A 23650-nucleotide genomic window follows, 5' to 3' on the forward strand; every position below is an offset into this window, starting at 1 on the left:
ACAATTTTTTTGATGGGCAATCTCAAAGAACCAAAACATAGATAAATATGAGGTTGAATCTTTGTGCATCTTTAGAAAATGAGACATTAAAATATCTTTGTACTTGTGTGCCCAGTGGATATTCCTTTAAATGTTACTAAATTGAAGCCGTCAGAGAATAAATGGAAAAGGAACTTATCAATTATGTCCTCTTCTTTTCTGGGAACTTGCGACCGGTGCCAAGAAGCTCGATCGTTCGTCTTCATTGGCTGTGTACGTCAAGCCTCCGAAGCCAGCCACGGCTTTTTTTTTCCGGTTGGAAATTCTTGTTTGCTGCCACGTAAAAGTGCATCCATCTTGACGCGTTGCCTAGCAACTCAACTCGAACTTTTCAGTGACAACCAAAGGAAAAAAGAATGCTGACCTTGGTAAAATGTTGCAATTGTATTCAATAGAATTGTTCGGTAATTTGGAAATGTGGAATGGAAGAGTCACGTTAGTATTTGTACCGGGTAAATGCAGTCTTTGAGGATGTTTTCGATGTTTTGTACCTCCAATGCAGCATTTTCTTATAGTTAGCTCGTCAGCTTGCTAGATAGTAAGATTAGGGCTAGGTGATTACTATCTGTACTCTCAATGGGAGCTGATACCCTGACAGTGTGTTATATTTAGCGCCTTATGGTGTATTAAAAAATTCAAATGAAAAAATATATTGATTCAAATAATAAATGATACAGTAATCCCCTGCTATATTGTGGTTTACTGTGTGGATTTTCATTGTGCTCTGACTGGCTAAATAACAAAAAAGCTTTCTATCACCAACAAAGTTGGACCTCTCCACCTGCCAAACTTGCTCTAAAGACACATGCAGGTCATTGAGCTCACTGGTGCATTTTCCAAAACGTTTGAAGATGGAAAAATGTTTGGTTTCTGTAGGACACAACCAAAGGGTGAATGCAGTTTTCTATAATGTCCAAATGATGGCGACAAAGGATCATTTAAAGTCAAGTGGATAGTGTCCTTAATCCATACAGTTGTGCAATAAAATAGAAACATATTTTTTAAATGATAATTTGTCGAACAGAAGTTGTTTGTAAGAAAAAGAATAACAAACAAAAAAAGAAAGCGTAATAAGCCGTAATAAGCAATACATGTACTTTAAAAATGATGTAATATCTGTTGGATGATTTATTTTTTTGCTATAAAGGGATTGGCTGCATTATTTAGTATTCCCTAGTGATTAAAAAAAAATCATTAAAAGAAAACCAATATTAACCTCAATACCTACTTACTCCCAAGACCCCATCCCTACCACATTTCTACATCCAGCTACCATAAAAATACTTCATTACTACCGAAATAATCCCGAGCACTCGTTGACAAATGTGTGCATTAGTACTGCTGGTGACATCAACACATTTAACTAGTTACCATCACAAATAGTAGTAGTGGTGCAGAGATTACAACCATTTCTGGTTACATATAAGGGAAACACATGTTGTTACTAGTTGTACATCATTAAATCATATGGGTTACCTAGCACTCTAGAAGTAATAGCACTTGTAGTACCAAGATGTAAATTAGCTTGGTTGAACAGTGTGTCATGTCATGCACGGTTGTCATGGCGCCCAGCTGGCCCTGCCCCTTGTCACCGGCTGACCTGCATTTTCCTGATTACTCCTATGGGTACTTAAACGTGCCTTTTGGAACTACCCTTTGCCATCAAAAAGAAACAGTAAACAATATAATAAAATAACAATCAGCAGTAAACAATATAAAGTGAGTTTGATACAGTATATTAAATCTAAATCGAAGTGTCGGTTGTAGAGATGGGAATTACCACTAATTTTAGAGAACCGGCCTTTTAAGCATGGCTCACTAAAAGAGCCAATTCTTCCGGCTCCCGAATGGCTCTTTATGTTGCTTTTATTGTTTCATCCATATGTTGCCATTTGTCATGTATTATTATGAATTACCTAAACTTGGGGAATAAAGCAAAATCAACACATAAAAGTCAACACTGAAAAACACGGTCAACATAAATTAACATATTATACAGTAAATCTACAAAGTAAACGATAAAAAAGTAATATTTTAACCTAACAAATTTAAAGTAAACAGAAAAGGTTGTCTGAAAAAATTGAATTTTGTCCAATCGCAAGAGAAAAATAGTGTCTCGAAGGGAACCGGCTCTAGATTATTGAGGACCCGGCTCCCACTTCCAAGAACCTGCTCATAGAGCCGTTTCGTTCGCCAACGACACGAGTCGGTTGCCACTCCAGCCCTTATTCGCCTTTTTTCGGCGCATTATTTAATACTTTATTTGCAATCGCTACCAAACTATGTGGTAATTGCTCGTTTGAACCGTGACACAATCTGAAGATCCAAGGATCTAATCGGAGAAGAGTGGAAAATGGTGTCAGGTTTTTCCAGGGAGGACACGCCGCCGTTTTTGTTCCGCAGCCAAAGTAACGCACCGCTTTTGACCGCCCGTGACCGAAAAAAGAAAAAAATATATAATAACGCAAAACGGCGTTTTACCCATCACTGGTTATGATTATAGAATCACTACAAATGCAGCCTATTCCACTTTACTGAAGTTTGTTGCTCAAACAGACACAAAGTCAATATTTTACAAAATTAGTTGAATTAAAGTACTGCCCGAAGATAGCTGGGATGGGCTCCAGCATTCCCGCGACCATACTGAGGATAATCAGTGCAGATGATGGATGGATAGTTGAATTGTCGTATTGTTAGGTACTGTTACCATGGCAACCGTGCAGCGCGCGGTCCATCCCGCTAAACGGCGCTTCCTTACCCAGCAGCCCCTCCTCTTTTTTTTTTTTAACTTTACACATTTTTTCCTTTTTTATTTGTTTTATTTATACTGTCAGAAGAAGGCTAATGAAACTAAAGGACATTCATTCATTCATTCATTCAGCGACTTTCTTTTCCACCGGCCTGTGACGCGAAGGACGCACAAGCGCTTGCCTGCAAAATGTTCCTTTCATGCGGTGATGACGATTCGGGCTGACTTTACGACAAATAAAAGCACGTGTGACGCTAAAGGCCACGACGACTTTTGTAGACGCTCATCAAGAGGGAGAGAGATGCTCGCCATTCGAAATAGTGGCACCCGAGAAGATGCAAGCAGCAGCACCAACAAAAAGTGATAAAGCGACGAACGAGCAACTTAACAAGGTGAGTTCGGGGATTTATAGAGGGGGTGAATAATATTCGTAAGGAAGTGCAATCCTACTACCGTCCAGTGATGGGCACGTTACTTTAAAAAAGTAATTTCCTATAGTTACTCGCTACTTCTTTCCAAAAAGTAACTGAGATAGTAACCAAGTTACTCTATCATAAAAGCAACTACTTACGAGGGAGGGTATATATATTTTTTGTTACTCTAAATGAAGTTGTATGTCAAATAATTTGAAACTCGAATGGTTCATTGGAGAGATGGGAATTCCAACTCTTTTTAGAGAACCAGTTTTTTTTTAATAGTTATAGTTACCCTCTACTTCTTCTAAAAAGAAACTGATTTAGTAACTGAGTTACTCTACAGTAAAAGTAACTATTTACCAGGGAAGGTATCTTTTTTTCGTTACTTCAAAAAGAAGGAAGGAAGTGCAATCCTACTACCGTCCAGTGATGGGCATGTTACTTTAAAAAAGTAATTTCCTATAGCTACTCACTACTTCTTCCCAAAAAGTAACTGAGTTAGTTACCGAGTTACTCTATCATATAAGGAACTAGTTACGAGGGAGGGTATATTTATTTCTGTTACTCTAAATGAAGTTGTATGTCAAATAATTTGAAACTCGAATGCTTCGTTGGAGAGATGGGAATTTCAACTCTTTTTAGAGAACCAGTTTGTTTTTTTAATAGTTATAGTTACCCTCTACTTCTTCTAAAAAGTAACTGATTTAGTAACTGAGTTACTCTACAGTAAAAGTAAGTATTTAAGGGAAGGTATCTTTTTTTCGTTACTTCAGAAAGAAGGAAGGAAGTGCAATCCTACTACCGTCCAGTGATGGGCACGTTACTTTAAAAAAGTAATTTCCTCTAGTTACTCGCTACTTCTTCCAAAAAAGTACCTGAGTGAGTAACCGAGTTGCTCTATCATAAGAGTAACTAGTTACGAGGGAGGGTATATTTATTTCTGTTACTCTAAAGTTGTATGTCAAAAAATTTAAAATTTTCATAGCATTATTCGAGTCAGGTGTGTTATAGAACCTTGAAATATTTATTGCACCTCACCAGCAACAGATTTATCCTAGACTTGAAGTGCAACACAGAACAATATAATAAATTAGCAATTAGCAGTAAAGAATCTAAAGTGAGTTTAATGATTTATATCTAGTCAAGTCAAGTCATTTCTATTTCTATAGCCCTTAATCACAAAGAGTCTCAAAGGGCTGCACAGGTTATTACACAGACTATTTTCCAGACTATTATTACATCATCCCCTGATCTGAAACCAACATGAGGGCAAGGAAAAACTCAAAAACCTCAACATGAGGAAAATGAAGAAACCTTGAGAAAGGACCGCACATGTGGTATCCCCCTTTCAGGATTACCAGACAGCAAAGAATGTTGCAATCACAAATAATACAGAGATATTGTCCACAAAAAGTATAGGTTATTCATATGCCATAGAGTAGAAGTGTGTTTTAAGCATGGTTCGTTGGAGAGATGGGAATTCCAACTCTCTTTAGAGAACCAGTTTTTTTTTTAATAGTTATAGTTACCCACTACTTCTTCTAAAAAGTAACTGATTTAGTAACTGAGTTATTGTACAGTAAAAGTAACTATTTACCAGGGAAAGTATCTTTTTTCGTTACTTCAAAAAGAAGTTCTATGTAAAATAATTTGAAATTTTCTGACCAGTATTCAAGTCAGTTGAATAGAATATATTTATTGCACCTCAGCAGCAACACATATATCCTTTATATGAAGTGCATCGAAAAGAAAAAGTAAACAATATAATAAAATAACAGTATTAAACAATATAAAGTGAATTTAATATATTAAATCCATCTCGAATGGTCCGTTGTAAAGATGGGAATTACGACTAATTTTAGAAAACCGACTTTTTAGGCTTGGGCCACTAAAAAGAGCCGATTCTTTCGGCTCTCAAATGGCTCCTCAGGTTGTTGTTTTTCTTCTTCCATATATTACCATGTATTATCTATTATTATAAATGAGTTAAAAAAGTGGAAAAATACATCAAAATTAACACTGAAATGTTAAACACGAAAAAACACCGAAAATATCCATGAAAAAAAGATAAAGTACAATTAAAAAAATATATTTTTAATACGCAACACATAAAAAGTCAACAGCACAGAATCACTGAAAAAAAACAACATTTTGATAACTCACAAAAAAAAAGCACCTCGAAGGGAACCTCTCGATTGGTGGGTTGCCGGCTCCCACTTCCAAGAGACGTCTCATAGAGCCATTTTCGTTCACGAACAACATGAGTCAGTACTCGCATTCACAAATCTCCTTTTCTTCTGGAGCTTTAGTAGATTCTTTACTAGTGATCTCTATCCAACTATATAGTAGTTGCTATTATGAGTGGTGACATGATCCTAAAAGAGCAAACTCAGATGAGAGCACTAAAATCACGCAGGTGAAAATAGAGATTGACATCGCTTATATTCTTTATACAAGACAACCTTTACAAAAGCTTGTGATCAGGTTTTTAAAATGTTTCATGTATTATAGTTAAACTTCAAAACAATTTTTTTGGGGTGGCATTATCAAAATAATCAACTTAAAAATATACAAAACAAAATACAGAGATTAATTTAAATAATACCTGAATAGAATATACATCATTGTAATTGATACATGTAAAATGCACGATAAAATCAAAATTAAAAACAAATAAAATGGATTGAAAACCATTATTTGTATTATTGCTATTTTGATTTACACATTGGCTTGCGAAACTATTTGTCCCCCTTGGACTTTGTGACCTTCAAACATCAAGATATTAAACTGTAATTTATTGTGAAGCATCAACAATAAGTGGGACACAATCATGAAGTGAAACACACTTTGTTGGATATTTTAAACTTTTTTAACAAATGAAAAACCAAAAAAGTGGGTATGCAAAATTATTCAGCCCCTTTACTTTCCAGTGGAAAAAACTTTGTCCAGAAGTTCAGTGAGGATCTCTGAATGATTCAATTTTGATCTAAATGACTAACAATGATACATAGAATCCACCTAAGTTTCTCGTTCATAAGTAAACAGGATTTAGGGCAGAAATATTGTTAAATATCTCATCAACTAAAATAAATAGTTTGTATTGGTACCATGTACCAGTGCAGACAACAGCTTTATTTCATAGTATAGCTTCGATTCTTCCTCCCTTATGGCCGTTTTTCAAGTAAGTACTAGAAATTAAGAATTGTGGTTAGCGCCACAGTTCTGAGGTCATGGGTTCAAATCCGGCTACCAACCTCCCTGTGCTGAGTTTGCATATTCTCCCCGTGCTTGCGTGGGTTTCCTCCGGGCACTCCGGATTCCTCCCACATTCCAAATACATGCATGTCAGGTCAATTGGTTAATTGTCCCTGTGAATGAGCGAGCGAATTGTCCGTCCCTGTGTGCCCTGCGACTGGCTGGCAACCAGTTCAGGGTGTCCCCTGCCCACTGCCCGAAGATGGCTGGGATAGGCTCCAGCACCCCCGCGACCCTACTGAGGATAAGCGGTGCAGATAATGGATGGCTGGATGGATGGATGTAAATTTTTCATTATTTGTTTTTAAATTGTGAAATCACACTTACTCAAGAGTATGAATTAGACTACACCTAATGTTCTACAATTACTTGTGCAAACGATTCCATAAAAAAACAACCCAAAACATAAATGATGCCAAACACATGTGATTTGGATGTCATATTGAATGTCAGGTTGCATTTATGTACTGGAAATTCCATTCCCAGTAGGAGTCTGGTACTGTAGAATATTGTGTCCCAAATGCTGTTGTAAAGTTCAGTAGTACATGCTGTTTCAAAATAAACTGTTACTATAATACAAAATCATAGGCATAATCTCCAAGACTAAATATTTAATGATAAATTATAACTGACAAAGCCATGCTCATTCTCTTCAGATCAGCAAAACCTCATCCAGGAGCAGACCCCTTCTTTCCCAATTGCACTGCAGGACTCCAGAATGTAAGCCTGTCATTCAATGTTAGGATATTTCATGTAACAAGTATGTGATCCACCTGTCGCTGTTCTTAACTGCGCAGCGGTTCTCCGAGACACCAAGCGATGCCTGACACCATACGAGCAGAACGAAATAAAGGATTACCGCCACGTTTGGTACGTGGGAGACAGGACCAAAAAAATACGACGCTCCAAAGAAGCCTCCTCGACGACAGAGGGAGAGTCCTTCGACGACCCCAAAGGGTTCTACAAAGTGGTGAGCATTTATTCACAAGTGTTCAAGAATTTCAGTCCAGCAATGACAGAAAAAAACTGTTCATTGGCAGAGGGCTGGGGACCACCTGGCCTACCGCTTTGAGGTGCTCGGAGTAATGGGATCGGGATTGGCTGGAAAGGTGCTCAAATGCAGGGACCACAAGAACATGTCGCTCGTTGCCATCAAGGTCTTTCGAAACACTGCCGAGTAAGAACGTCAATGCGCCTGCAAAACGTGTATAGGTGAAGTTTGACCAACAATAGCGCTAGTGCTTGTCAAAACGTTTGTAGAAAATGATTTACCGTATTTTCCGCACTATAAGGCGCACCTAAAAGCCTTTATTCTTTTCAAAAGCTGACCATGCGCCTTATAATACAGTGCGCCTTATATATGGATCAATATTAAGTCGCAAAGTCTTGCAACTAAGGCAAGCAGCCGCCGACTAGATTTTCCCCCGAAGGCGAAGTCGTCCGCGGTGTATGCTGGGATTTATATACTGGCGTTACATTTCCTAACCAATGTGTCATTCATCATTTGAATCAGTCACTATTGGCTAAAGTTATTAGGAGGTAAAGGGGGCGGATCCTTTTTATCATTTACAGGCTCGCATAGGCTAAAGGGGCGAAACAAAGCCTGCAATTGGCCAAAAAAGATGAATGTGAATCACACGTTGGGTTGCACTACGGCATAGAGAAATTTGTTTTTACTATTCTGTATTTGTAAATATTTTATTCTCCTGGATTTACTACACTCACGGTTGTAAGAAGACCATGGTTACGTATCATGAATGTGATGGCTGCAAGAGAACTTAGGTGAGCTATACGGCTTTATATTTTCCCGGTATCTTGTTTTAGAACGATCTTGATGTTTCTGTGATGAGTCTATATTTAAACTAAATTCAATTCAAAGTGTTTATCGTCATATGCACAGTAAAGAACCCCGTTTCCCTGCACAATAAAATTCTTACTTTGCTGTCCACACGGTTGCCAGCAAAAAATAAAATGCAAACTATGAAATGTTTGGCATTTCTTGAATCCCAAGACTTTAACCTTCCGAATGATATTTGGAATGATGCATTTGAGTGATTGGTGACATCGTACAGACACTGTTTCCGTATATGTCTGAGACACGTATTTGCTTCTTTGCAAGCTTTCGGAATGTTAAGGGGGTAATACGTTTGACTGAACTATCTGACTGTTTTGTCGACGTTCCCATCGTAGCGCCTTATAATCCGGTGCGCCTTATGTATGGAAAATAAAAGACCAAAAACTATTTTTTGGGGGCTGGCTCTATAACCCGGTGCGCCCTATAGTGCAGAAAATACGGTACATGTTTATGGTCACCTGCTTTTGACTTGAAATGACATCAAAAGTAACAACGATTTACTGCTCAATTTCATAAAACAGGAGCAGTGATTGAGCTCTGAGCCACTCTGATGTCATTTTCAGTTTTGATAAATTGGTAGATTGGCGGGTCAAGTCAAGGTATTCATACCAACCTTATATTTCAAAAACGTGTTGCAGAAGTGCATTATTTTATCAAATGTGTTTAAACTGGTTCAGGTACAAAGAACATATTCTGAAGAAAAATTTGGGTAGTCTTCCTCTTAAACTTTGAGGTGTTAAAAAACCTGAAAGTTAAATATCCTTTTTATTAACTACGTGTTAACAATGCGAAACTGAGTTCAGAGGGCCCTTATGCTCTTGTTTTCCACTGTGCCTATATGCTTTTATATTAACTTTATGGACAACCGTTCAGGCCGGACTCATTAGGTAAGAGGAATGGGGGATGGTAAGTGAGTGGTGGAGATAGCCAGAACAGAACACACACAACTCTCAATTGTTTCAGTATACAGTGAAACCTCGGTTCTCGACCATAATCCGTTCCAGAACCCTGTTCGAAAACTGATTTGTTCGATCACCGAAATCATTTTTCCCATTAAAAATAATGTAAATCGATTTAATCTGTTCCAACACCCTGAATGTTTACCATGAATGTTTAACGTAAACATAAAGCTAACCCAGGCTAATTGTACGTTTGCGTTATCGTAATCTTCCGTACGAAAGATTACGCTAACGTGAACGTGTAAAAATAAAAAAAGCAGGTCGTTTACTAGTCATTTAGCACCCGGGTCTCCACAACAAGTGGTGAGCGGTTCATTGGAAAGGGGGCTCCATTCCAACACCCTGAATGTTGGGCTCCCTTCCAACACCCTGAATGTTTACCTTGAATGTTTAACGTAAAAATAAAGCTAACCCAGGCTAATCGTACATTCGCGTTATTGTAATCTTCCGTACGAAAGATTACGCTAACATGAACGTGTAAAAATAAAAAAAATGGCTAAAACACTTCGTACACCTATATTAAAAGTGAAAGCAAAACGAAGCACGTCCGCATGCGATAACAGTTGGTCACGAAAAAAGCCATCTACACCCGTACGCCGCTCAGCATCGCACCCTAGCGTACGCACTCACGCATTACCGGCGTTCGAACTCCGATTTTTTGACCGAACAGCGAAGCAAGAATTTCTCGAAATTTTTGGTCGGACTCCTATTTGTACGAACTGAGAGGCGTTCGAAAACCGAGGTTCCACTGTATTTCTATGTTCATGTATTAATAGCTAATTGCAAATAATCAACCTTTCAATATACTGTCACATTTTACGCCAGTGAAATGACATCATTTCTGCTTCAAGAGGTCATAAAATGGCACAGACCGAGCTGGACAATCTCAAAACCCTGCAGCGACTCGACAGGACCAACAAAGCAAACATGGTCCAGATGAAGGAGCATTTCTACTTCCGCAATCACCTCTGCATCGCTTTCGAACTTTTTGAGTGAGTTTAAAACCTTTTGAGACTGTCTACGACACGACCTATTGAATAATGGTGTCATGTATCTCATTTTAGAAAAGACCTCCACAAAGCCTTAGTAGAGAGTAAATTAAAACGCCTGAGTGAGACCGACATAAGGAAATATGCCATTGACGTGCTCAAGTGTCTGAAAGTACTCAAAGATGTGCAACTCATCCACGGAGACTTAAAACCGGTAGGGAGAGAACAACAAACACAATTAGAATGAAAAAAAGAAATATTTGCAGATCCTTCCATATTGATAGATCCGGCAACTGTGTAGGCAGAGCAGACAATAATCTACAGCAATCACTGTTTTATAAGTACCACTTTCTGGCTTAGCCTTGATTAGCATATTACTCCAAAAGCGACAGAACTAAATCATCAATGTCTTCCTTTGGACATAGGACAAGCAGTTTTGTTCTAAGAGAAAAATACATCCAGACGTGTTGAACAAGTTGCCCTAGAGAGCTGGTTATGGTTGATTAAATTCATATTAAATGCAAGTGGTTGAAGGACAAATCCATGATGAATCCCACTTAGAATTGACAATGAGTAAAACACTTAAGCTGCTGCAACATTGCTTAACAAAACAATTCAAATATTTTAATCTGATTGCAACATCTGGGTGTCGTGTATGGGTGAAGGTCATTGGAGTTAAATCTTCAAGGGTTGCTGTACACATCTATTTATGAGGGATTTAGAAAAAAAAAACTTAACATTTTTCAAGTCTGCAATGTATCTGTATGGCACACATAATGAGCTGAATCAACCTTTTGGAGATTTTGGCCATTTTTAAAATGCTAACTGCTCTCTATATTTGTATATATATGTAAAACCTGGGATAATGGCCAGAATAGCTCAAACCACAGCCACAGTTTACAAACTTAAACCCAACTGGAGGGACAAGAACATAGCAGTGAAAGCAAAGATCAGCAAGCACTGGTTACTTCAATCCTCCTCTACGCTCGGAGACATGGTTTCTCACAGCAAAACTGGAAAAGAAAATTCAGGCTGTGGAGATGCGATGCTACAGGAAACTTCTAGGATCAGCTACCTAGCCACTATGGCACACAAAACAGTGCGTAACAACATAAGAGGGAACATTGGACCCCTAGAAGAACTGTTGTCAACTGTGCACACACGTACACTTCAGTGGTATGGTCACGTCAAAAGATCATGAGAACTGGCCAAGAACATTCTCCAGGGCACAGTACAAGGGGACAAGGGGGAGAGGAAGACCGAAAAAGAACTGGACTGACAAAATTAAGGAATGGACTGCTGCCAACTTTGCCACGACCCAAAAACAAGTCAGGAGCCATCCCGAGAGTGCTGTGTTTCACAACGTTGATATCAGTAAATGGTCTGCATTTATATAGCTCTTTTCAAGTCACTGTATACCACCCAAAGCACTTTACAATGTTCTTTACACTCACCAATTCACACACACACACACAGACCCACACAAACACACCGATACCCAGAGGCATCAGTGACAATAAAGACAGTTCAATGTGAGTCAATGAGTAAAAGCTATCAAAGGAGATGTCATTGGGTGCTAACTTTCATTGAACTACAGTCTCTTATTTTCAGAAAAACATTTTGTTGGACAAGGAAAACAATGCAGCGGTGAGTGACTTCGGAGGGAGCATCTTTATCAGAGGTGATTTTTTGATACAATGACGCTGGAGCCAATAAAAGACATTTATGTTATGGCTGGCGAGACATCCAGTGTGTGTTATCCTCCCACAGGTCGCCCAACCAATCAGACGCTAGCCTACATGGCTCCAGAGCGTCTCCTTGGCAAGTGTTGCACCACAGCCTCGGACATGTGGAGCCTCGGCTGCACGTTGGCTGAGCTCGACTGGGGCCTGTTTCTCTTCAAAGGCAAAGACAAAGGCGACATTTTCCAATGCATAACCAGAGTAAATTTGAGCTCATAACAATTGAGTGTGAACAATTCAAAAGCTATTAGGATGTTGAATATGACTGTTCCTTAGGTGTTGGGACTCCCACCGTTAGATCTAGTGACTGCAGCTAGCAGGAAAAACTACTCTATCGGTGAGCTAACAAGGCGTATTTGTACAACATCTTTAGGGCAAGAATGTTACCGTGACCATATATCTCGTTTTCCAGACAGCTCAGACACCGAAGACAAAAAGCAACCTAAAACCCCCCTGGCCACTAGATTGAAATCCAAAAATCCCAAATTCCTGGACTTTATTCGGTGCTGTCTCGAGTAAGTTCACACACTTAAAGGGAAATTAAAACACAACAAACCAGGAGTGTGGACACTTATTCGAGGGTCTGTTACCTGTTTTGTGTGTCGATGAGTAGATACGACGCAACAAAACGGCTCACCCCAGAGAAAGCTCTGCGACATCCGTGGATCAAGCAGGCATCCAAACACACTTGTAAGTCTACCAAAACACAGATTGCTGCTTGCATATCTACATTATTGCATTTATTCGTGTATAAAGCACACACATGTATAACCAGTGTTCTCGTTTGCCCGCGTCCCTGCGTCCTAGACGCATCATTTTTGCTGGGGACGCATAGTCAAAAAACCAACGTGCGTCCCCGGGACGCAACTTTTTTGACACAAAATTGTCATTTTTACCCGATTACTTTTTTTTAACAACCATTTACTGCACTCCAAACTTTTCATCAGGCAGATCCGCCATTATTGTTTTGGTCACGCGGTTCAAATTTACATCTGCACGCCGATCTCGGCAAACGAGATCTCGTTGCTTCGAGATTACGTCTTTGCTGTGGTGGTTGTCTTCGAATGAAGGTGAAAATCAACACAAAATTGGTAATTTCTTCAGTGCCAGTAATAAGTCGAAACATAATGCAAAAAGTGATTACAACGGCTTTAATTCCGGCACGAAAAAAACGGCAGAGAAATTCTTCGGAAGATCGCGGAGGCTAGGGAAACACGTGTGTTGAAGCGAACGGTTTGACGAAAGAAAATAAACAAAAGAATACTCCTAGCAAGAAAATGACTTTTCTGCCAAAATGGACTAAATTATATTCCTTGTTACGCTATGAGGAGGATGATAATGGATTGTACCTTGAGAAGGCATTACATCTGTGGCGGGACAGCAAACCACGAAGAATATATGAACTGAAAAATCTGAAGTGATAACTGCTTTGTATTACCAATTAACTGATGATTAAAACTGCATGAATACATAGACTAATATTTCATCAACATTATTTTGGATAATGTACAATATTGTGAACTGAAAAATCTGAAGTGATAACTCCTTTGTATTACCAATTAACTGTGATGATTAAAACCGAATGAAAATGTAGATTAATATAATTATTTCAGCAATATTATTTTATATAATGTACAATATTGTTGTGAACTGAAAAATCTTGAAGTGATAATTGATTTATGTTACCAATAAACTGTGATTGTTAAAACTAAATGAATATATAGATTTGTATTATATATCTGTCGCCGATTTACAATTTCAATCTCGATAACACTAAATTTTGGGGACCCATAGATCTCTGTTGGGACCCATAGATTTTTGAGCATGCGAGTCCCCGGGACCCATTACATTTCAGAGGTAAAATGAACACTGGTATAACACGCACCTCTAATTTTGTACTATAAATCTGTACGAAATTTTGCTATACTTTTCCCAGCCTGAACTTTGCTCTTGAATGCCATCAGAATCTAACCTGGGTTGCGGCGGTGACCCCAACGAATCCTGACGACTTGACCTCCAGTGATATAAATGACACATGAAAAGGTATCAGACATTATCACACCATTTTTACTCGGTAGTAGAAACAAATGGCTCCGCGAGGGAAAGTAGTGTGATTATGAGATAAAGTATGATGCCTTTTGATACGTCGTCTGTATCACTGGTGGTTGGTGGTTAGGATTCGGTGCTCTCACCGCCACCACCCATGTTTTATTCCTGTCTTCAACAATGTTTAGTGATTGTGGTCAGTGATAAAAGTAAGCTCAAATACGGTAAAACCCAGGTATACAATGCTGACCCAAATTTTCATTGGGTGCTGGTATTACTGGCATACTTGTGACCTGGGGGCGGCAGTAGCTCAGTAGGTAGAGCGCTCGTCTTGGGATCAAGAGATCGCAGTTCTAATCCTCGGTAGCATAGATGGTAGGGAGCCCGCTCCGAGACTGGGAGGGCGCTGGTTCAAGCCTCGGCCGAGTCAAACCAAAGACTAACAACATTGGTACTCATTGCCTCCCTGCTTGGCGCTCGACATTAAGGGTTAGAATTGGGGGGTTTGGTCACTTAATGACTCCCAACACAGCAGTTGGGTCTAAAATGGCGGCGCCCTGTTTTGCTGCGGTTGCCTCAGCTCGCTACAGTTTAACTGTACGGGTCAGGTGTATCGACATTTCGTTCTGTGTGCATGGTTACAAAGAATGACAATAAAAGTAAATTCTTCTTCTTCTTACATGTCGAAGTGTCCTTGGGTAAGACACTGAACCCCTAATACCCCCAATAAGCAGGTTAGCGCCTTACATGGCTGCAAGGCCGCTATTGGGAAATGTGAGGCGCTTTGGGAAGTCATTGACTTGAAAAGCGCTATATTTGAATGTTTTTTTTTTTTTTTTTCACTTTTATGAATCCTACCTTGTTGTTCTGTATGTCAATGCTACACATACCAGCAGAAAAACCAATGTAAAGCACAACCCACTTAGAATGGATACATTGTATCCATTCTGGCTAGTCTGAGAGTGTTTAAGTTAATATCCTTTTAATAAATGGAATACAGGAAATCTTGGGGCTTTAGAGGTGGGGTGCTAGACTGATGTGTCCTTAAAATGTAAGTAGAAGATTTTCTCTATTAAGTATGTGTTATGAATGTCCAACTGACTTCAGAGAGCCGTTTATTTTCTACTGCGCCTATCTTCATTTATCTATTAGCAAAGCTGTTCGGGGCGGAACTAATTATGTTCCAGGAATAGGGGAGTGCTGGAGAGTGCCGTCATGCTCATCCCTGCAGGATTTTATTGTTTTTATTAGTGTAGCATAACATCGGTGAAAGTAAGAAAAGAGCAGCTTAAAGTAAAGTCCAAACATCAAATCAAAGCCCAAGAAACATAAAAAAAAGTTTTTTTGAATGCACGTATTTGCGTGATCATCATGAACGAGCTGAATAAGGCTACAATGATGACACAAGCCAGGAGATGGCAGCAGAGAGTAACAAAGTTCCAATCAACATTATGAGGTTCATCCAAAAAATATTTTGAAATATGATTGACTCAACTGGACTGAAACAGATGTGGGCAAATTTGGTACTCAAGGGGCACAGTCCTTGTTTTTTTTTCTTTTCTTTTTTTAATCCAAGGCAGGTATTTTAAAAGACCAGGATCGTTATCAAGCCCTTGCAGAGTCTGCCAATGGGTTTGAGAAGAGAAAGCACGCAGGACAGCAGCTTAAGACCGAGTTAGCCCACCTTGGGACCAAAATAATCAGTGACCCAACTGAGATTAGACTAAAGAAAAAAACATAATGTGGTTGACTAAATGTCATCAAACAATGATAAGTGCGACTGGAATTAACCAAACATAGACATTTTATAATGGCTAATAAAATTGACTCTTAATAGTTTGTCTTCTGCTCATTGTTTATCGATTTAAAGTCTTCAGCTACAGCCCACATGTTTATACTGTTAAGTATGTATTAAGCTCTGAGATTGCAAGACAAACAAAACTGACAGTCAAACTTTGATTGGTAGAATAAATGAACTAAACCGTTTAAAAATTAGACTTTTCAAAACTTGTTTAAAACAATAATGGATTCTCCTCACATAGACTCATAATGTAGTTCTGGTTAACTGTAAGTATGGATACGAACTTCCGGTTTCATTCTAATGCTATGGGACATCTACCAGGGGAGTCAAACTAGCACATGGAAATCAATAACAACTCATTTATTGCAATTGCATGGCATTGCAGAGAATAGTCATTTAGCGTCAGACTGAAAGGCATCGAAATTGTTTGCATTTGAAAATGCCTCTAATATTGACTATTGTGTGCTGCCATGTACAGCATCAGCTAAGTTCGTTTTTATATTTGATTTATGGTGCCTGGTTCAATTAAAAAGATGACTATATTATTCATAGTCAATAGAATACATATAATGGGAAATAACATAATATCACAATTTAACCATTTGGTTTAGGTTCCAAAAGCGAAATCAAATAATGGCCTTTTTAATCGCTTTCTAACATTAAGATAATGAGGAATTGTTAAAACAAAGCAGTCAACTTACAGTGCTTTGCATAGTTTTAGCCAGTACAAGTATATTTGAAAGGCTTTGATGGAATTATAATGCTTGAGATCAGTAAAGTTAGATAAATGCTGGAATTATGTGTGCGTTTAATCAATTGTCTTTAAAAGAACTACAGTTAAAAACAAAAAAAACAACTTTCCAATTATCATGTTTTATTTCTGTGGCCGGATTATTTTGCTCATTTGAAGTTTTTTTTGGGGATTTAACTATTTTTGTCAGTTTTTCGCTGGGGTTTCTGTTGTGTTTGAATTAAAGCGATTAGGGGAAGTTTCAATGACTCTCAAACATAGATATTGTTAGTGTCACAGACCAGAAACGGAGACAGGACCCTGTAGCGTTCGTTTACTCAGTTTTATTGATAAAGAGGGAGAGCAGGGCTTGCTTCCACGATCCGAACATCGACACGGGTAGCAGGTGGCTGGAAACACTGAAGTGGCACTTCCGTGTCGAGCGAGAAAGGTCGTAGATTTGCAGGAATACTAGTCAGCTGGGACGGGAGAGCAAGGGCGGTATCAAGTTCGGAAACAAGGTCGGCAACAGGTGTCAGGCAGGTAGCGGGGCAAAACAGGTCGGATGTCGGGATGGCAGAACAGGGCAGAATCGGGTCCAGAAACAGGTTAACAACGGGTATCAGGCAGAGAAAAACAGGGCAGGAAAAAATGTCTGAAAGTGTGAGCTTGCCTAGCTGGGAGTATCGGTTGACAACGATCTGACGGTGTCCTCTTGAAAGCCGGGGGTTTAAAAAGAATCTCTTAGCCAATCAGCTCTAAGGGCTGTTGGCGCCAATTGGGCAGTCACAGGAGCCCTGAATCAGCAATTATGACAGTTAGAATCCTGGGACTTAATTCTAGTTTAAAAGAATATTCTACAGTGGCTTGCTAGCATGGTTCGAACAGGTGCTTGAAAACATTGAAATTGCTTGAATTTTATCTGGTGTTTTCAAGGTCACAAAAATGCTTGACATTGTTCCCATTGCCATGTTTCATGGCAGTCTGACTCGATAGACCACGTGTTAAATAAAGAAATATAAAACACGTTTGCGTAAAAATGACGCAGTTCTCATTATTGAGTTGCCATGTAAAGTGTCATTACCCCCTGCTGGTCGCATCCAAGAAGACAGGTGCAACAGACTCATGAAGTCCTAGCTGTTATAATAATAATAATATAATATTATAATAATAATAATAATAATAATTTCCTTGTATTGTCATTCTGTGTAACAATGTACACAGAACGAAATGTCGATTGCACCTGACCCGTTGTAGCGAGCCGATGCAGCCGCAGCCAACAGAGGGCGCCGCCGACCACTTTTTAAGTCTTAGGAATGACTCGGCCGGGGCGCGAACCACCGACCTCCCAGTCTCAAAGCGGGCGCCTTACCATCTAGGCTACTGAGCTGGTAGTTTCCGCTTAGCTTAATGAGAAGAACTCATTTGACACAAAACCGCTACTCAAATTATTTCATTTTTGGGGGGGATATTTTATCTATAAGATTAAGAAATTGTGCACCAAATCAATTAGTAATTCATTTAAAAATGGGTATTATTTCTCTATATTATAATAGTGATCTACAGTGAGCTTTTAGCCTACTTAAACTTTCAATTGTTTCTTCTAAGCAAATTAAAAGCCAAGCAACACAGAATCCCTGAAAAACACAACACAGCAAAATAACAAATAAAAATAAAACCTTTTAGTGGAACAACAAAAAAGTAGGCTATGGAATACAACAATTCACGTTTAGCTTCTTTTAATGGTTATCGGATCCCTAGTATTTGTATTTTTAGTCAAAAATCAAACTCCACGGTGACAGTGTTTTGTCCTTTGCTTTTTTGACGTATTAAACATTCTTTGACCGTGTTCGTTTGGTGTATTTTTGTATCTATAGTCAAATAGTGTATATGTTTATTTAGATTAAATTCAAAGTGAAAGACGAGATCCCTGAAAAACACAGGAAATATAAATCAAAATATTTAGTGATCTACAAAAAATGTTAAATACAAAACAAATGTGGGTTCTTAAACACTGAACAGATTTAAAGTTGATAAACATGTTGGGGTGGCAGTAGCTCAGAAGGTTGAGCGCTCGTCTTGGGATCAAGAGATCGCAGTTCGAATCCCGGCTCCTCCGTGTTACATGTCAAAGTGTCCTTGGGTAAGACACTGAACCCCTAATGCCCCAAATAAGCAGGTTAGCGCCTTACATGGCTTCACGGCCGCTATTGGGAGATGTGGAGCACATTGTAAAGCGCTTTGGAAATGAAAAGCGCTATATAAATGCAGAACATTTCATTTCATTTAACATAGAATTTTTGAAAATCAAAAAAAAAAATATTAGCTCTTCAGTGCTATGAATAAATGATAAAATACAAAAACTATACACAGTTCTGGTTCAACTAATTTATACACGGATCCACACAAAATAAGATAAATTAAAATAATAAAAAACAAAAAGCAAAGGATCAGAACTCTTTAAGATTGGAAGATTGAATGCTTCGGAGCCATCAATATAATGAAATGAGTCCGAATTTGGCTTGTTTATCTGCTTTTTATACACACAGTACTTTCTTTTTTTGTCCTTTGTATTGAACTCCATTATTCCCCAAGACCTATAGACCCCTTTCCGTGTTTGTAAACAAATATGACGTATTAAAGCTGCTTGTACATTGTTAAAGCAGAATGGCAGAATTCATGGCAGTTTATAGAAGCCCTTTGACACAAAAAGATTGCCTTTTAAAGTGCTTGAAAAGTGCTTGAATTTGGCCATGATAAAAGCGTACAAACCCTCAAATAGGGATGGGCAGGTATCGTGTCGATCTTTTTCTAAGGTATCGGAACTCAAGAGACACATAATTGTATCAGCTATCCTTTCGTATAACCAGCTCGGTGGCCTTGGGGGTATAGCGCCCGCCCCGAGACTGGGAGGTTGGGGTTCAAGCCTCGGCCGAGTCATACCTAAGACTTAAACATTGGTACCCGTTGCCTCCCTGCTTGGCGTTCAGCATTAGGGGTTGGAATTGGGGGGTTTGGTTACCTAATGACTCCCAACACCTCGGTTCGGTTGCGCGAGGGGGCTGGGAATCCCCTCCTCTGAACCAATCTCCCAAAAAGAGTCAGAAATGACTCTAGCCACTCCCCACTAGGGGGATATGGCTGTGGTATATAATCCTTTCGTAGCCTAGAATTAGGAGTTAGAAGAATGATACATTGCCATTATTGAAATGCAATATCAAATGTTTATTTGGGGGCAGTTTCTAATGTATTATTCTAATGTAATATCAGCCATTTTTCTTTTTGCCCAGGAAAGATAATTTATTCACTCTGTATTAAGAACTACACGGTCAGAAATCATCTGCATATGTCAACACCACCTGACCCTGTTTCCAAAGCAAAATAACATGTTTACTGATGTTTCATCAACAGTTGTGACATTTTCTTTTGTGTGTTTCCACTTTTACTCAGATAACAGACCGACCATAAGCAGCTTACTGAAGAGAGAGAAGATTCCGCCGCCAATGTTGCAGCCGACTGCACAATATAAATAACAGTCGAGATCAACGATATCGGACCGGATGGCCACTTGAAGAACCTTTCCGAGATTTACTACACCAAAATCGAATGCTGGACTTAGTTGCGCAAAAGACTATAAAAGCTTGTATGCTTTATTGTAAGTCACCGTTTGTCCCTATGGATGTACTTGAACTGCTCCCCTCAGACTTAATAGCATGTATTTACATTTTTTTCTAAATGACCACAGTATTGAAAAATGACATTTTAGCCTTGATGAATTTGACTTGTTTGGAGTCCTTTCTATTTAAACGAGGCCCTGCTCACAATAGCTCAATACTGGATGGCCACCTCGAACTGATTATGATGATGATAAAAGTGCATTTCCATCAACCTTGTAGTTTCTTACAGCCGCTAACTAGATTCAGTAAAGCAGGCTTTGATGCTAGGTCCTTAGCTTGGCCTTTTGGCCGAGCGGCCCTTTGCCATGATCTTTGATTTTTGCAATCCGGAGTTGGAATAAGAGCTTGTTCTGTCCACTCCACGCATCGGCCCGGTATTGCAGTACCTCCGGGAACGGTGCATTCGCAATGATCGCAGCAAGGCTTTAGGGCTAGGACCTTAGCTTGGCCTTTTGGCTGAGAGTAAGTGTCCCGGCTCCTAGGCTTTGTAGCGTATTATGAACTGACCGATAACAGATAATGGATAATGAATAACGAAGATAGATCAATAACCCTTAAAAACCCCAAACCCCCCTCATCCTTAAAAGCAGCACTTTGATCCATACAGCTTTATCAAAATTAAATGTCTTCTTGCATGAAGCTGAAGCAAACTCTGTATGAGTTTGCGCACTCCATTTCAAATCCTCATCTGCACACACAAATCCTAATTCCACAAAAAGCACTTTGAGCCAAGAAACTGTCCATCCCTGTTCTCTACAACACATACCAGTCCGTTTTAAGCACGTCTCCTTGTCAGCACAAAGTTAGCAAAATAGACACGAAGCTTTTTAAAGTCTTAATTAATCCTGTGTTGCCGGCAGCTTCATTCACAATGCCAAGTGTCATGAACTGTTGATAAGAATTCTAGCTTTTGTGTGCAATCACAGTGCAAGCTTCGCTGCTGAAACTGCAAATGAGCTAGTCAGTGAATGTGCCACAAAGTGAATTTAAAACAAATGTAATTAGGACGGCGGGTCGAGCTCGAGCTTGTCCGGCCAATTTACAAGTTGAGAGACAAAAAGGTCAACAAGCAGTCCGCATGCCGATGAAATGTGCACTGCTTACAAAGGCTTAAAAGCTTTCGCATTGACAACTACATTTATCCACTCAAAAGGCAGCTTCGATTTAAATTGTAGATAGATTATTTAAAAGGTCGGGTGAGTGGGGTCAGTTTTCAAGCCATCTTGAAACCACTGATTAAAGTGGATGTCCAAGATTTCCGACACAAGAAAATAAGGTAGCTTTTGGCCTAGGGGATTTGCATTATGTGTCTGAAACTAGGCAGCCTTTTCTACCTTTACACATTCGATTTATGTAAAAGATAGGAAGGATTCAATGTGTACAGATGTGAACTGGACGAACAGATGAGTTGATGAAACCAAAAATTTCAAATATCGATTAGACCAAAAACTGTAAATTACATATATTGCATAACCACTGTGTTTTTCCTCATATGATGCCACGGTTGCGTTTAACATTGAGCTATTGCGAGTCTTTTTGGCAACAACCCTCCCAAGAGATCATTAAATGCATCTTTGAATATGTTAATCATATTGATTGAAATTTTAATAAAGATGTTAAAAAATGGACAGACGTAAAGAATTTCTGTTTTATAATACTGAAACTGTTTTGGCCAGGAGTTGGCAAATTAGTATAATTCATTCATCTCCTAGAGTCTCGTGAGGACGTACACTTCTCACACTGCTCCAGATTTTTTCCTTTTCACTCCCTTTTAGCGCTTTTGGATATATATATTTTTTTCTGCAGCTACTGTTTTGTTTTTTCTTAGGAACCTACATTTCAACTTATACGGAAAATGTCCAAAACAAGGAAAGCAGACGATATGGACACGATAAAGTCAGCTATAAAGGGACCATTTGATATGAGGGATTACAAAACAGAGAAAAATGCTGAGAAAATGAAGAAAATGCTGAATAAACTAATGGATACAGAAAAGGAGCTAGAGGATGTGCGCAAAGTAATGACCAGGGTTGGGTAGGGTTACTTTAACTTGATTACTTTCAATTACTTTTGGATTACTCCAATACCAAATATGCTAATAAAAGACAAAATAAACTAAATATGAATAAAATTATGACTCAACACGCGGTAAGCTTTCTCTCCTGGCTTTGATTTCTTTGATTTCCGGCAAAACTAACATAAAATGCGACAGAAACAAAATGAAAATAAATCCAAAGAGCTTGCCAACAGCAGCACGGCGGGGCAGTGGTTAGCGCATGTGCGGCACAGTTCATGTCATGGGAACCTGCGTGGGTTCAAATCCAGCTCCAGACTTCCTGTGTGGAGTTTGTATGTTCTCCCCGTGCTTGCATGGGTTTCCTCCGGGCACTCCGGTTTCCTCCCACATTCCAAAAACATGCATGTCAGGTGAATTGGCCGGTCCAAATTGTCCCTAGGTGTGAATGAGCGAATGAGTTGTCTGTCCCCGTGTGCCCTGCAATTGGCTGGCAACCAGTTCAGGGTGTCCCCTGCCCACTGCCCGATGATTGCTGGGATGGGCTCCAGCACCCCCGCGACCCTACTGAGGATAAGCGGTGAAGCTGATGAGATGAGATGAGATGAGCTTGCCAACATCATTTTTGCCATTCAATGTATTCCGTTACTCCCCAACCTGCGCAAAATTTAATAATTTTATTCACATTTTGTTTATTTTGTCTTTTATTAGCAAAGTAATCCAAAAGTAATTGAAATTAATCAAGTTAAAGTAACCCTACCCAACCCTGCCTGTCACAACGCACCTTTGGCATACAGGCTTCGTATGGACGCTTGATATCCTTGAAAATGTTTGAATTTTAATGTTGTGATTTATGGATTTAGAAGTGCTTGAGTTTTGTGTGAAGTTCTTGTAAATGCTTGAAATTGTTGCAGTGTATCTCAACAAGTCTGCTTAAAAATGACACCGACAATGCTCACTGGTGGCTTGGCTTTGCCATTGCCTTTTTTTCCCTTTCGATTAACGGCAGCTCGTATAAGTTTGTATGGCATAGTCCTATAAAGTGTCATCCCCCCAGAGGTCAGGTGCATCCTACGCCTAAACAAGGCACTATGAAACATTAGTGCAAGGACTTTGTATCAAATATTGAATTTTGTTATGGGCTTGGTCAAAAAATGAGGGTAACGTCTCTTGGTGTTAAATTTTTAAGGGCAGAATTATCCGCAGCACAGCGGCGCAGTGGTTAGCGCATGTGCGGCACAGTTTATGTCATGGGAACCTCCTGCGTGGGTTCAAATCCAGCTCCAGACTTCGTGTGCGGAGTTTGTATGTTCTCCCCGTGCTTGCGTGAGTTTCCTCCGGGAACTCCGGTTTCCTCCCACATTCCAAAAACATGCAT

General features: G+C 39.3%; 2 protein-coding genes and 1 pseudogene across 7 annotated transcripts in view; 2 read left to right on the forward strand and 1 right to left on the reverse strand.

Annotated features, from left to right (window-relative positions):
- Nucleotides 1-23650, reverse strand: part of rap1gapb (RAP1 GTPase activating protein b) — a 161263-nt gene that overhangs the window by 100439 nt on the left and 37174 nt on the right. The gene's annotated exons all lie outside the window — the stretch shown is intronic.
- Nucleotides 3037-20467, forward strand: LOC148364749 (dual specificity tyrosine-phosphorylation-regulated kinase 4-like). Of its 3 annotated transcripts, XR_015850783.1 has the most exons (13): nt 3037-3180; nt 7116-7179; nt 7257-7429; nt 7500-7636; nt 10125-10265; nt 10338-10476; nt 11874-11943; nt 12033-12205; nt 12281-12341; nt 12417-12519; nt 12618-12694; nt 13969-14047; nt 20032-20467. XR_015850783.1 is itself a non-coding variant. In XM_088338948.1 (12 exons), exons 1-12 carry the CDS (start codon nt 3124-3126, stop codon nt 20112-20114), a joined length of 1278 nt encoding a protein of 425 aa, XP_088195074.1. In that variant the 5' UTR covers nt 3037-3123; the 3' UTR covers nt 20115-20467. The 3 variants fall into 3 exon arrangements, 1 of the variants encoding a protein (XP_088195074.1); XR_015850784.1 differs by lacking the exon at nt 13969-14047 and having other exon boundaries at nt 12421-12519; nt 20032-20103; XM_088338948.1 differs by lacking the exon at nt 13969-14047.
- On the forward strand, nt 20526-20666 carry LOC148364750 (U2 spliceosomal RNA; annotated as a pseudogene).

This window comes from Urocampus carinirostris, chromosome 6 (genome assembly GCF_059441175.1).
Source record: "Urocampus carinirostris isolate Australia breed hairy pipefish chromosome 6, RoL_Ucar_1.0, whole genome shotgun sequence".
Lineage (NCBI taxonomy): Eukaryota > Metazoa > Chordata > Actinopteri > Syngnathiformes > Syngnathidae > Urocampus > Urocampus carinirostris.